The sequence below is a fragment of the Centroberyx gerrardi genome, chromosome 15 (assembly GCF_048128805.1).
Source record: "Centroberyx gerrardi isolate f3 chromosome 15, fCenGer3.hap1.cur.20231027, whole genome shotgun sequence".
NCBI classification, from domain to species: domain Eukaryota; kingdom Metazoa; phylum Chordata; class Actinopteri; order Beryciformes; family Berycidae; genus Centroberyx; species Centroberyx gerrardi.
In genome coordinates, this window is record NC_136011.1 from 2597421 (window position 1) to 2611782 (window position 14362).

At 42.7% G+C, this 14362-nt stretch overlaps 1 protein-coding gene across 1 annotated transcript in view; it reads right to left on the minus strand.

The window, feature by feature from the left end:
• The window catches only part of ttc27 (tetratricopeptide repeat domain 27), a 140949-nt gene extending 130728 nt beyond the window's left edge, over positions 1-10221 (minus strand). The window contains exons 1-3 of the mRNA XM_071899853.2: positions 9967-10221; positions 4143-4326; positions 1820-1949 (exon numbers count right to left, since the gene is read on the minus strand). Coding sequence (XP_071755954.1) covers positions 1820-1949; positions 4143-4326; positions 9967-10057 — 405 coding nt within the window. The 5' untranslated portion in view covers positions 10058-10221. The remainder of the gene's footprint in view (positions 1-1819; positions 1950-4142; positions 4327-9966) is intronic.
• Between the last annotated feature and the right edge of the window lie 4141 nt (positions 10222-14362).

Consider the following 14362-nt stretch of genomic DNA (forward strand, 5'->3'; position numbering starts at 1 on the left):
TGCTATTTTGCACCGCCTTCCCATGCTGTAATCCGTATCTTTTCATACTTTCATGTCATGTGTTTTAATGTTGGAATTGCCAATTTCATATGTTTATATGACCCCATTTGGTATATTCCTATTTATATTCTATTTTCTTTGCTATATCCTGTTATTATTGGCTGCTGCCACAACCCAATTTCATCACGGTGATCATCTATTTCACCATGGCCAGCTTTCACTTAAGTTGGAAAAAACTTCATATGAATTCCATTTTCCATTACATTTCACTTTTTCTTGTGCTCTAGTCCCTAGATGAGTTAAATTCACATGACAACGGCTTTGCCTTTTGACTGTACCATCATACATGTATGGAGGACCTGCGTTTAGAAGACGGGCTCCTTCATGCGACAGTGCAGATAAATCATCACCACTGAAGGAAATTCCTCGACAAAAGAAATGGCCCTCTCCTCTGGTGTAATGGCAGTGTGAAATGCACTATACGGCTCTCAGTGTCGCAGTGCCGAGAGGAAGCGATCTCCTCGACCCGGCGTAATTGGGACCCCAGAGATGCTTCATTACTCGGCGCTGCTCCGCCCGTGCCTGCCTATACAGCTCTCTCTGCTTCTGCCGTGGCTCGGCCGACTCCATACGGCCTCATTACCCAGAGCAAAGGGCACTAAGGGGTCACCTGTTCCCGCCATTCATCACACTGTCAGACGGCAACAAACGCCTCGCGACTGGGCGTACACACACACACACACACACACACACACACACACAGATACACAACAATCCTTATCATGGCCCAAATAACTGTAAATGAATGAACAGCAGAGAAAAATCTGTTTAATACAAACACTTTGCTGCACCAAAAAAAGCTAAATGTGACACATAGGGTTTGACTGATATGGGCTTTTGAAGGCCATACAGATACTTTTAGATTATGTTTAAGGGATTCCTAAAGCCAAAAAGTGTAGTATTGATCAGTTATACAATAAATGTGTAATCAATCAAACTGCATCATATCAGAGGTGGAGAACACTAACTGTCTAATATCCAATTTTTAATGAAAGGCCAGTATTCAATTTTTAATAAAATGCCAATATTGGCAAACCGATATTGGTCTAACCCTTGTGCCAAATAATGTTTCCACCCGACTTTCGAGAGGCAACTAAACATTTTGTTTGGTGGAACAAGTGTTGTAAACAGACTGAGTTTAATCCTTGTCCAGCACCTGTGAAAGAGGTGGGTATGGGAATCTCTTTATTATATTCGAATGCATAAACCTTCTAATCAGGCAGAAAGGTTCTGTAAGGCAACACAGCATTGTTCAAATCGCTAGACACAGCTAGATCTGAGACAGTAAGATTACAAGAACAGCAATCTAACAATTTGTGACATTTCTGAGTTTCCAGTTACAGATGCTGTATATGGTATCACACCTTGTTTTCAATGTTTTCATCAGTCATTCATTCAATTCATTCATTCATTTGTTATGTCAGGGGTCGCAGAGTAAACATATAGCATATATAGCGTAGCATATCAATGTCCTGTTGAAGCCTTGCTTACAACATCTAACAACCTTTCAAGAATTGAGGAAATACATTTTCATTTGATTTTCCATCACTTTCCAATCAAATTCTTAGTTGATATTGCCATTGATGACCAAGTATTAACAATCCAATATCAGTAGTTCAGCTTGGTCATAAAAGCTTTTCTACAGTTTTCTCCAGTGAATTTACCTTTTCTGGAAACTAAGTGATGCAAGTTTTGTGCAGGTCACTGATGATATACAATACAAAAGTAGAAGAAAAGTGATGATGAGATGGTATTGTACCTCAGAGAGGGAGGAGAGAAGAGCAGGGGGCAGCAGGTCAGGGACATGGAGGGACACCGGGGGACCGGTCCAGTTACTCTGGACAAACATGTGGAGGCAAGCGACGGCCAGGACCATCACCGCCACATCCCTTGAGAAGGAGGGAAAAAAGACACACGTTTGACTGATTGCGAAGAAGTACTGAAGAGAATAGATGCAATATTCACACTGCGAGAAACGTGTGGCTTCCCTCCCCGATAGGAGGCTAGGCAGAAATGTAAACAACAATGGTGGCGATGGAGTATGGCAGCGTTGGCTCTTGGTGGATTGTTCAAAAATCTGTGACCATTTTATTGGTTTAAATTTTCTGTTGTACGCCTATTGGTGGATTTTGATATAAAACTACAAGAAAATCTATATTTTTTGCCATTTATTGTTAAATAGGTGTAGGTTAATTAGTTAACAAGATGAAAGCTATTCTCAATTTCATTGTGACTTTAAAGGACCCATGCCAACTTTCAGTTCAAGTAAACGAAAATGTGAACAAATGGCATCTTATGGGCAAAGAAGACTAACAGTTCCCTTCTCTTGCCTCAGCAAGTAGACTGGAGAGCAGAGAGGCAATGGCAAACTTTGCACTGAGGGACTGGCGAACAATGAACCATCAAACACGTCCACCCAACAAAAGGGAACATTTGATTTAACGGTTATTTGAAATCCAAAAACAAGAAAGGCAAGTTTTCATTGTCTTGTTTCACACCAAGCGGGCCGTTTTCCTAAAGCAGATGAGTTGCACTGGGTCGTCCAAATTCTCCCTGAGACTCTTATTCAAACAGACAGGTGGGTTGCCTGGGCGCGGAGCGAGGGGAAAGAGAGAAGCATAGCGACGACAGTCCTTTTTAGCCTCCGCCTCACTCTAAGGGCAATTACAGGGCTTTAAGAACGGGCCGCGACCACCGACACGCCTAGCTGCCTATCTATCAAGCCGAGAAAGTGATGGAAGGTGATAGAAGAGAGGAAGATGGATCCAATACAAAGGAAGGGAAAGGACTAGCGACGCGTGCTGCAATCCAGATTTACCCGCGGACCGTTTCCCCCCCGGGAGGGAGAAAGGGAGATGTTAAGCTGTCCTTATTAAAAATTAATAATTCATGACAGCAGGAAGAGAGGTGGTGGAGGGAGAAGGAAGGAACAGTCAGCTCCTCTCAGCCGGAGAACAGCTTTGTGATATGCTCAACTCCCTCCTTCACAATAAAAGCGGATGTATTTGGGTTTTTTTTTTGGAAAAGTCCCAACATTAATAGTCCCACGTCATTACAATAACACTAATAATGTAATTAAAAAAGAACTATATTTTCATGCTGAGGTTGACATTAGTGTGGAATTGCCCTGAAGCAAAAAAAAAGAAAATGAATTATAAACAAGAGGCACTTGAGCTGCCAAAGGTCCCGCCATAATCACCAAGATATATTAAACATAACCACTTATGTACCATGGTGGCATGACATAAGAAAGGACAGTGGTGATAGTTAATAAATTGAAGTTACAGCTAAGTGTTGAAAATAGATCCACAATTCTGTAACTCCAGAGTCAGTTTTTCCAATGGTAGCAATTCACATATTTGGTCTCGGAATAGTTTAAAAGTGGTTTTAAAAAAATTACTTCTTTTTTTGTATATTTTTTGCGCTTTTTGCCCTTATTGTGATAGTTTACAGTAGAGATAGACAGGAAAGAGTAGGAGAGAGAGAGGGCAGTGACATGCAACAGAGGTCCCGGGCCAGATTCGAACCCAGGACGTCGTGGCTACATGATACACACCCCAGACCACCGAGCCACCAGGACGCCCCGAAAATTAAATTTTTTATCTTTCACAGCAAGATAAATACTTAGTTTCTAACACAGTCCAAGACTGAGGACAGCTTTTCGTGCTTTGCACTATGCACATGTAGCCTAAACATTTATCTTTTTAGCTAATTACATTTAACCAATATCATAATCTCAATCCAAGAGATAACAGGGATCCAATTTCTGCTCCATTCCACAAATAGATCATCCTCAAGATTAAACTATTACTAACTGGATCCGTTATTTCCCCATGGAACTGGATCAAAAGCATGGGACTCGCAGTGTGAGAGATTAATATGTCAAAGTAGGCTAAATCATATTGGCATAAAACCGCTATTGGTTAAGTTCCGGCGGTACTTTTCGGCGACATGGCTGGCTGATGATTGTGTTTACTCTACCAGCTGCTTTTAGCCAGTTAAAACATATTTGTGGAATTTCAGAACTCAGCTAGTTCTGTATCAAGCGGATGGACGGTTGGTGTCCCACCCTGCTATGTTACCTGTCGGCCTTGTCATCTTTGGTGGTGTCAGTCAGATAGAGCAGGACCCGTCTCTCCACGTAGGCCTCGATGTCCTCCCCATCGCTGCAGATACCGTCTCCGCACAGCAAGTCCAATAGCAGGGGGCTCAGCAGCACAGCCTCAAAATCCCCCTCCAACAAGGACTGCAGCAGAGAACCCGCCTCTGGAAACGGCAAATGTTTCACATGAGTTAGAGCATGTTCATACCAAGCATATTTGGAGCAGTTTATTCGAACTCCGAACTATAACATGTCAGAGTCATAGTATATAACTATATACTATGACACTTGTTGGTCCCTCCTCTTGTGTGTTTTAAGACTGGGTAACTTGCCAAGTTCCACAACCGAGAGGTAGGTTACACACAAAAGCCTGCCAAAGAGTTCCGTAACTGAGCTGGTTTAGAGTAACAGATCTAGTAGAGACTTACTTTAAAGTGAAATATCGGCCCAAGCCTATCCATGGCACATGGTTGACTGTCCTTGGTGTAAGGAGATGGATGTTGATATCTGATAGCCAGCAGTTCCTCACTCTTGGAAAGCCTAGCATAGCAAAATTAACCAAGGGCAAACCACAGTCTGATGCTAGTATTCATCTATTTCTTCATGTGTTCTTAGCTGGTATGAAAACTAGAGAAGATCAATGCAGTGCAGATATGCTTAGCTAAAGTTACAGGGACTGGAATCAGATTTGTTTGTACAAGCCCTGGTTCATCTGTAATTGGTCAGTGTGAACCTAAATGAACAAAATGCAAAAAGACAACAAAGTCAACTTTTCCACTATGGCTCAGACCAAAGAAAACAAACTATAGGTGTGATCGCACCCTTAAAGAGTAACTAAACCCCAAACCAAAATCTGTAGTGAAGCCTGACATCTACTGGTAAAAAGTAGGGTACTGAATTGGCCATCTGCTATTGGCTGATCTTTGGTGCCAGGTGATGTCACCACCTGTTGAACTCTATGGAAGGTGACATCACCTGGCACCAAAGACCAGCCAATAGCAGATGGCCAGTTCAGTACCCTACCTTTCACCATTAGATGTCAGGCTTCACCAAAGATTTGGGTTTGAGTTTTAGTTACTCTTTAAGCTCTGGACAGATAGGACAGGTCTTTTGATGCACAGCATATGACACCACTAGTGTTCACTTGGAGCATTTGAAACAACACAGCAGGACAAATAGAAGATCAGCTGGTCAGTCCTGCAGGTCATGGATGCCAGAAAAGACTGTATTTTGGTGGTCTGTTCCCCAAAACTGAACTGACGTCAATGCTGAAGCTGGGAAGTTCTAGCTTGCTTGCAGCCACTGAGAACAACGGGTGCGTTTGTTGATGCTAGCGTCTGCCGCTTTCTATCTGTCCAGGGCTTTAGTCTTGGCTAAACCAACCTCACAGGATTTCTTATTTACAAAATAAAGCTCTGAAAAAGGTTTTGTGTCAGAACACCAGATAGCGATCAAGTCCAAGCGGACAACAACAGTGTTTGTTTTTCATCAAATGCATTGAGTTATTGTACTTTGTTCTACTTTTCCCCCCTGCCTCCGTACACAAGCTGGCAAGCAAGGTTGGGCGCCGCGCCTTGCTCCAAAGCTCTCGCCACCTCGACAATCCTCTCCCACTCATTTGTCTTATATTGTTTTGCAGCGGCTGTTAATCTAACTCCATATTCTCATTAAGTCGATGAGTATATTGAACCGTTCCCCACAGATAAAGCCAACACACCCACGCAAACATACACTCTGGTGTCTCTTTAAGAGGCGCGGCTGAAGAGGACGGCGGTGAAAAATGTTGATTTATGAAAGGACAGTGGGAGGCTGCGAGGCCGCGGCTTCCCAGCCAGGAGTAATTGTGTTGCCGGCGTGCTCAGCTTCAACGTCTCCCCAGCTTTCATTAGGTCTTTATTTGAGGAGGGAGACTGGCTGGGCTCATTAGCATTGATTGCATTGTGTTCCCCTGGTGGAGAGAAGGGAGGGAGAGAACGGAGCAAGATAGAGGGGAAATGGTTGGCGTTTTGAGCTGCATAACCGAACACAAAACCTGGCTAACCTGAGCAACTTCGGTCTAAATGTTTTCACAGACAGGCAGTCAGTCAGTCACACACACACACACACAATAAAGCTGAGAGCAAGGACGTTTTAGCAAAAAAAGACTAAAACTACAGGCATAATTTCTTTTTACAAAAAAAGACATGTCATGCCTGCGAATTAACAGCAACTTAAAGCCTTCCCCCTGATTGTCTTTCTTCTTCTGAAAAACAATCCCTTCAACTCACTCTGCTCTGAAAGAACAGCATTCAGCCAATCTCCAGACAGCGTCTGACAGCTTGACATGCCTCGAATGCTAAAACAAAGATCTATTTTGCTGATGGGGGAGTTCAAACAATTTCCAGCTGACTGTCATTGCTATCCAACAGTCTCGATGCCACTCTTGATATACGTACATTAAAAATGGGCACACCACTCCCACTTATTACAAACCCCCACCACACCCAAACCCACCCCTCCCCCACACCCAAACCCACCCCCCCACCCCAAATCAGCACCGCTATCACTCCCATACAATGGCCGTTAGGGCTTTAATAGGCAATTGCTGTGCGACCGGTCCTGTAAAGGAGGTGTCGAGATATTTCACCTCGCTGCTGATCTAATGAAACCCAGGGGCTGCCATAATAGCACACAGTGAGGAGGGGGGGAAAGGCGGAGGAGAAGAGAAAGGCTTTGGCTTTATGAGGGGGAAAATGAAAGCCTGAGGTATGGCCACCGCCACCGTTAATAACATTTCAGCTACTCTTCAGCTCTGCCGAGGAACCAGCAGCAATTATGGAAAACACGGCCGTGGCCCTCAAATTAGTCCGTAATTCATAAAGGTCCGGGCAATAAGCTGCAGTTAAGGCAAATGGAGAATAAGGTTCACAAAACCGCACCGGCTTGAGCGGCAATATGGATATGAGAGGAACAACAATGAATTTTTTAGACAGCCATTGTCATTTCTCCCCCTTGTACAGGCGAGCTTTCAACTTGAGCCTGAACAATGCGTATACACACACACACCTGGCTGCATCCCAGAGTTTCCCTACCATTGAATAGGTGAAGTGGGTCACCCGGCCTTAAGGAGCTGCTAGTCTGGGTTTCAATGGAGAGTTTTTAGTGTCCCATGACTAAAAGCTTTCAGAGGCTTTTCCACCCGGACAAGAATACAGTTCTGGGGGAAACACTGCTGCACACTACCCTGTTATATCACTCTTTATCAGGTCGACATTGTAACACTGTCATATGCATTCACTTCACTTGAATTCCTATTCAACTATTGCAGCACAGAAAGACAGCATCACAAACTTGTGTACAAAATGACTTATCTTTGACCACGGTTGACTAAAGCAAAGAAGTACAACAACTGTTGCACAGAATAAAAGCTGAAATCAAACTATAAAATCAGCCAAGTGAAAAGGAGTCACGGTGGCTTTATCACAGAGTGCAATCAAAATACTATCGGATACATTTTTATGGATGGTGATTGGTAGACTGAGCTCTGCCTATACTGTAGCTTACATGCTAGGAATGGAGGTTGTGTTCCGAGTCATTAGGTCCCAGCACAAGACTGCTGACTTGTTTCTGAAGCCAAGAAGAACTGTTCATTTTTTATACCTAAATGGGAGACCAAATGGTGCTGGCAGTGTTGGAGTACCACTCATCTTTGTATGAATGACTCTGGGGCAGTATGTTAAACTCTGTATGCCGGTAAATATGCTGGTAATATGCCGTAAAGCAATCCATCAGATTTCCCGCCAAATCTGACCCGGTGGCACACAATGTAAAATGCTGTGTAGAGGCCAGTAGAGACTGCACTAGGGTTTGACCAATACAGGTTTGTGAAGGCTGATACCGATATATTTCCACTCACTCAATTTTGCACTCACATTCAATCTTTAAATTTGCCAATTTTCACGCCCCCAAAATTGCATGTGTTCAGCGTTTCCCCATATATATATTTTTTTGTCAGCGTGGCAAAGCCTCTGAAACAGTTAGACCATAGGACACTGAAAGCAATGAAATCCTTTTAGCGGGACTAGCAGCTCCTTAAGGCAGGGTGAGGAAAGTGTCATTGCAGGTTATAAAGACTGACACTGAAAGAACCTCCATCATATCAGTGCTGGATGACACAGACAGGCTATATCCAATTTCTAATAAAAAGGACAATATCACCTCAAAGCAATATATTAGTCTAACCCTACTTTGAACAAGTGGAAAGACAACACAACTCTAATCCACTATTTGACAACAGCAAAGACTCGACTTGATATGGTTAATACCCAAGTGAGCTAGTTTTATAGGTTGAAACTAAGGCCCTGTGCATCTTAAGCAAAAACAAAAAGAGGTATGGCGACCAAGCAGTGTAAAGCCATGTGTGTGTGTGTTATTGTGAGTTATTGTTCTATCGTTTTGCTGTCAGACTGAACAGTTTGACCGCAGCAGAAGTTTTCTCCACCAGCTGTCCGCTGAGGGGCTGCGCAAAATTAATCGGATGCTGATCCACTGCAACACATTAGAAACATGATGTAGTCCCGCAACATACCGAGCCAAGACAACAGCAACAACGGCTGGCCGTGGTTTGGGACGTTTGGGACCGGAGTCACAGCCACAGTCCGACCGTTAGCAGCTGTGAGACGGTATTTAATTTAACGGACAGTGACATGACAGAAGAGACAGCACGTCTCTTAACGTCTCCCAGTCGGTGAAATATGCAGTCTAAAGATACTCACAGTATGAAGTATAGAAAATACATTTTGTGTACTGCTTTAGTAATGTTGTTTCTGAATAATGCCAGTAAATGTCATGCCAGTAAAGTAACCGAATTTCGTGGACAAGTGGTGAATTTAACCGGCTTTGGCACAGAGCGTCTGACCGGTACTTGTGTATTCTGACAGATATGAACGTGCGGCGGCTCGCCACGATGCTAGTTAAGCTAGCTAACCGCCGATACATCCCGTTCTCTCTTGCATGGAGAGAAGGTCACACCAAACTCCATTCAAAATCTGTCTGTTTAATGCTGCCTTGCTTATCGGTATAGATGCATACTTAACGGAACATGACTTAAGACCGTATACAAATCGTAAGGGTCTTATGCTAAATAAATTTACGTAATCCAGCTAGCAGCACTTTATTTCAATCACAATTCAACTTGTAGAATTGGCACATCACACTGCACGCTACCGCCCACCACGGTGTTATTTTGATGGATGAAAATTGTGAGTAACGTTATAACAGGGGAACTAATAATTACAAAAGTTGAAATTTTATTGGAATAAGTACGGCTTGGTGAAGTGGATGTATGCCGAAATGCAAAGTGGTGCTTAACGATTCAGAAAAGGTATTGAGTCACATTTTATGAGATGTCTATATTTTGCCCATAAGAAAGGCCACGTTATATTCACAAAATGTTGAATAGGGTTTGGCGTGACGTTCTAACATAAAGCTAACAGCCAGCTAACAAGTTAGCTAATGAACATGACTTCACTTACGGTGACTTGCTATCGGACTTGCGGTCAATTCGTCGTCGCGGCATTAACGTTACCTCCTCAGTGTAGAAAACCGCTGTCACCGCCAGTAACGGGCAAACTACCCGTGCCACTACCGTGAATTTCATCAGCTGGAAAAAGCTTTCGCGTCGCTGCGTTCAAATGTCACTTTGCCTTGCTAGCGAACAGCCTGACAGTGTGGTCATTACTGCAGTGAGCACCAGATAACATAATCGGATCGCGGCGGGTTTTGATAGATGGTGAAATGATAAAAAAGATACAGTTGTCTCTCACCTGCAGAGCTGAAAATATTCTGCTTCCATTCCGTAGCCTCGCTGGGTGTTAAAAAGCCTCGGAGAACGGGGATCTCAACGTCCCGCAGCATCACTGAACGACTGTTGTTCCTCCTAAAGTGAAGTATGTGCTGCTGCCTTCCAGTCGGGACGGGCGCAGTTCAAAGCTGGCGATTAATCGCTTTATTGATGAAGCAAGTCTACGGTATTCTTCAATCAATGATAATATGTTTATTTCCACCCATGTGGTGTAAGTGGCATCAGTGAGCAGCCATGACAGATGCGCATTGCATTGTGGGAAAGCTAATCAGTGCTTGCTCAGGGACTGTGGTCATTTTCAATGCACATCTAGAATAGGCTTCCATCATCAACACTGGCCTTTAGGGTTTAAGGAGCAGGTTGGTATGCGATGCCGCATTTAGTGATAATAGCTTGTTACCTACATAATTATTCCCATAGAACAGGTATGGTATTTAACTGTAAGTGGGCTTTATATTTAATGACATAGTCTAGATCAGTGGCTTTTTGAAGTGTCAGATCACAAGCTGCCCGTCCCCAGAAAGAAAAAAAACAGGCCTCAAAATGAAATCCACAATGTATTCATATCAGAAACACACACATGAAAGAGTTGACTTTCCCCCCTTCAATTTTGGCAGGCCTGCATCGATGTGCAGACTTAGAGATGATGGCAGGTGCTGCTTAAAAAATATATACAGTATATACTGGGTGATTCATTTTGATTATGTCATCTTATCCAGACTCCCGGAAGGTGTGTGTGTGTGTGTGTGTGTGTGTGTGCGTGTGTGTGTGTGTGTTTGTAGGGTTGAGGTCAGGGTCCAGTAGAGATTTGCTATGTGCTACAGAACACAGTTTGATGGCGGACATCAGCACATCAGAATGAACGCTTAATGAATGCTGTTTTGAAAATTGCTGTGAAATTTAGGAGGATAGAATTACCACTATTGCTTGTACAATGCTACTACTAATAATAATTATATGAAACAAAGCCCTGCAATACCAATAAAATTAACATGAGATGGACCGGCATTATAGGTCCCGAAATTAGATGTTTTCTTCTTCAGCAAAAGATGGATGCCACATTATGTTTGGCTGTTAAACCTGCAATAAGCGATATCAGACCTTATAACCAATCCTGAAGCTAATGTGTACTATGGGAGATTTCATTGAGACATAATGATATAAACCATGTACACAGCAGCAGCTGTGTTGCTGTTTTCACCTCTTTTCTAAAGCTTGTTGTCAAATTCTGGTCCTGAACAAAGCTCCTCCCGGCCCATTCAGTATCTTTTCATTTTTTTTAAACTAGCTTGGCTCCTCCCTCGCTGTTTAAAGGTCCCATATTCTACACTTTCCAGTGTTTTATTTTATGTCTTGAGGTCCACTAAAAACAGTTTGTGTGGTGTCATGTACCAAAAACACTCTCAGTTCATTTTTACAAGTTCATTTTCCAGCATCTCTCTGAGCCTTACCAAGAACAGACTGTTTCTGTTGCTGTGTCTTTAAGGCTCATTAATATTAACGACCCCTCTGTTCTGATAGGCTAACCGTTTCAAGAGTGAAACGTGAGACACCACAGACAGGCAGCTAATGGCAGCTACAGGTAGGGAAAACTCTTCAGTAAATAGACAATGGCAACCGCTCAACTGCTTTGAAAAAAATACTTTGTTAGTCTATTATTTCTTACAAAAATGGTAATGAGCGAACCTTTGTGATGCCACAAAGTTACGGAAGTCCAAACTGCTCGTTTAGAGGCTCGCTTATCTAATATGGATTGTGTGGATTTAGTTGGCTACCGTGCGTTTTGATACTTTCACCATGTTTAGATAGCACATCCAACTCCTTTATAATCAAAGAGGCAAGGGGAGTCCTGTTTTACACCATATGGACCTTTAAAAGCGGCACTCACCCCCTCCCATCCTTGAAAAAGATTATCGTAATGGCATAATCGATGAGGCGAGGGAGTAAACTTGTTAAACTAGTAAACGTGCTACCTACCTCTTCACTTGTCATTGTGGGACATGTGACTTCAGCAGGAGAAAGGCCTAGCAAAGAGAATGTAACCAGCCACACTACTCCGTAGGTACGTTTAGCTTAGCTATTAGCCTTTATGCACGCTGCTTTGCAATGTTTTGTCTTAGTAGGCCTCCCTAGTGCAGTAGCTTTGCTGTGTTTGTGGTCAGAAAATTTTGCTTATTGCAGCTTTAAAGGAGAAACCCTTGAATCCTCTTGCACCATTATATATCATCAGTGCATTCCAGGAGTTATTTTGTAATGAATGGTTGTAATTTACTTTTTGGTATAGCCTACCCACTTTCCCTCAACCTGCATCTTTTACTTCTACCTCCGTTAGTGATTTCCTACATTTCCCAGAATGCCTTTCAACAACTCTCAGAGAAGGGACGTGAACTAGTTTCTTTCAATCAAAGTTGTGCATATGGGCATAGAAATATAGCTAGCTGGACTTCCGGTGAGCGTTTCAAGATGGCGGCATAAACCGAAAGCTCTCCCGATCAATTTAATACAAAAACCCACAAAACTACGAATATTGCTATCACAAGAAACTAATATGACTTAGAATGAGTGGGACAAGAAGCAAGACAAAAGCGGGGGAAAATAAAAAACAGGAAAACAAAACTCAAGACGAGGAGAGGGAGATAGAAGCAACGGACGACAACACAGCTAGCATGGAGGAATCTGACGGTGAAGAGGAGAAACTCACAACGACCAAAGCCATTCAAAACTTGAGCAAAGACATTCAAAACATGTATAGAGAATTCAAACGAGATCTAATGGACTTCAAGACCGACATGAAGCAGGAGCTTAATAACTTCAGAACGGAGACAAATCAAAAGATACAAAGTGTTGTCAGCGATGTCCGCAACCACGGTACAAGACTAACTGAAGCGGAGCAACGAGTGGAAGAAACGGAGACCGCTAACACTGAGCTGAGGGATGCTCTGCTTGATTCACTGAAACAGCAGAAACTACTTCGAGACAAAGTAACGGACCTGGAAGGAAGATCACGCCGTAATAACATTCGTATATACGGCATTAAAGAGGGCACAGAAGGAAGCTCGATGCTAACATTTATTGACAACTTTATGAAGACGGAGCTAACGCTCGACAGCACCGCTGATTTACAAATCCAACGAGCCCACCGGTCTATCGGCCCAAAACCTCAAGATGAAGCAGTTTCCAGGTCTATTCTAGTCAACTTCCAGAGGTATGACACCAAAGACAAAATACTTAAGACGGCTTGGTCAAAAAAAATCACTTGTGACGGGAAACCAGTCACATTTGCACATGATTTCCCCACCGAAATTAACAACAGACTCCGGGAGTACAGGGATATAAAGAAGATACTTAAAGAAAAACAGATACGTTTCCAGACCCCCTACCCTGCCCGGATGAAGATCCATTGGGAGAACGGACCGCGCCTCTATAACAGCGCAAGAGAAGTATCCGAGGACATGAGAAAAAGAGGCTTTCAGCTCGACCTGCCACAAAAGACCTCCACCAACTGGGAGCAGAAACTCACCCAGGGCACACGCTGGAATAGAAAGGACGGAGATCGAACCACTTGGGTCCGGGAGAGGCTCAGAGATTTTCATCGGCAGTAATATAAACATCAATAGAGCTCATAAGGTACTGTTCACATAATCTCAAATAATGCAGAAAATATAAAACACCTCACTCTGATACACACACAGATTTAACCCAAATTTAAACTCTATATGTTGCATTTTCATTAACCATTAACCATTTTCTTATTTACTAATTATAAAAAAAAACACATACAAACATTTTTTTTTTTTAAACCCCTCTCCTCCTCCCCCCGAGTTATAAACAAAAAAGTGAACCTGATCGGGTGGAGATTAAATGACTGTTCGGCTCAAGAGGAAAAGGACACTTTGCTAACTGCAAAGAGGGAGCCCCTACACAAGTAGGACTGATTCTCCATCAGCGAATGAGTAGGTGTAGGAAGAAGACAGGGCAGTGTAAGACCCTGAGGTTGGAAGTCAATGTTGCACTTGTTCTTGCTGTTCATGTAAGTGTTTTTTGTTATTGTCACAGTACATATGTTTATGCAGCCGGCACGAGTGGATTAATCTATTGTTATGGGGTATAGCAATTTGACAGTAGCTTCTTGGAATGTAAATGGTTTAAATAACCCAGTTAAGAGGAGTAAGGTAATGACAAAAATGAGAAGGGAGAATAATAAAATTATATTGTTGCAGGAAACCCACCTATCCCGACATGAACATGAAAAACTGAAAAGATTTGGATATAAAAATACATTTTATAGCACATTAAAAACAGGTCATAAACGAGGTGCGGCAATCTTAATACATAATTCTGTTAATTTTGAATTAATT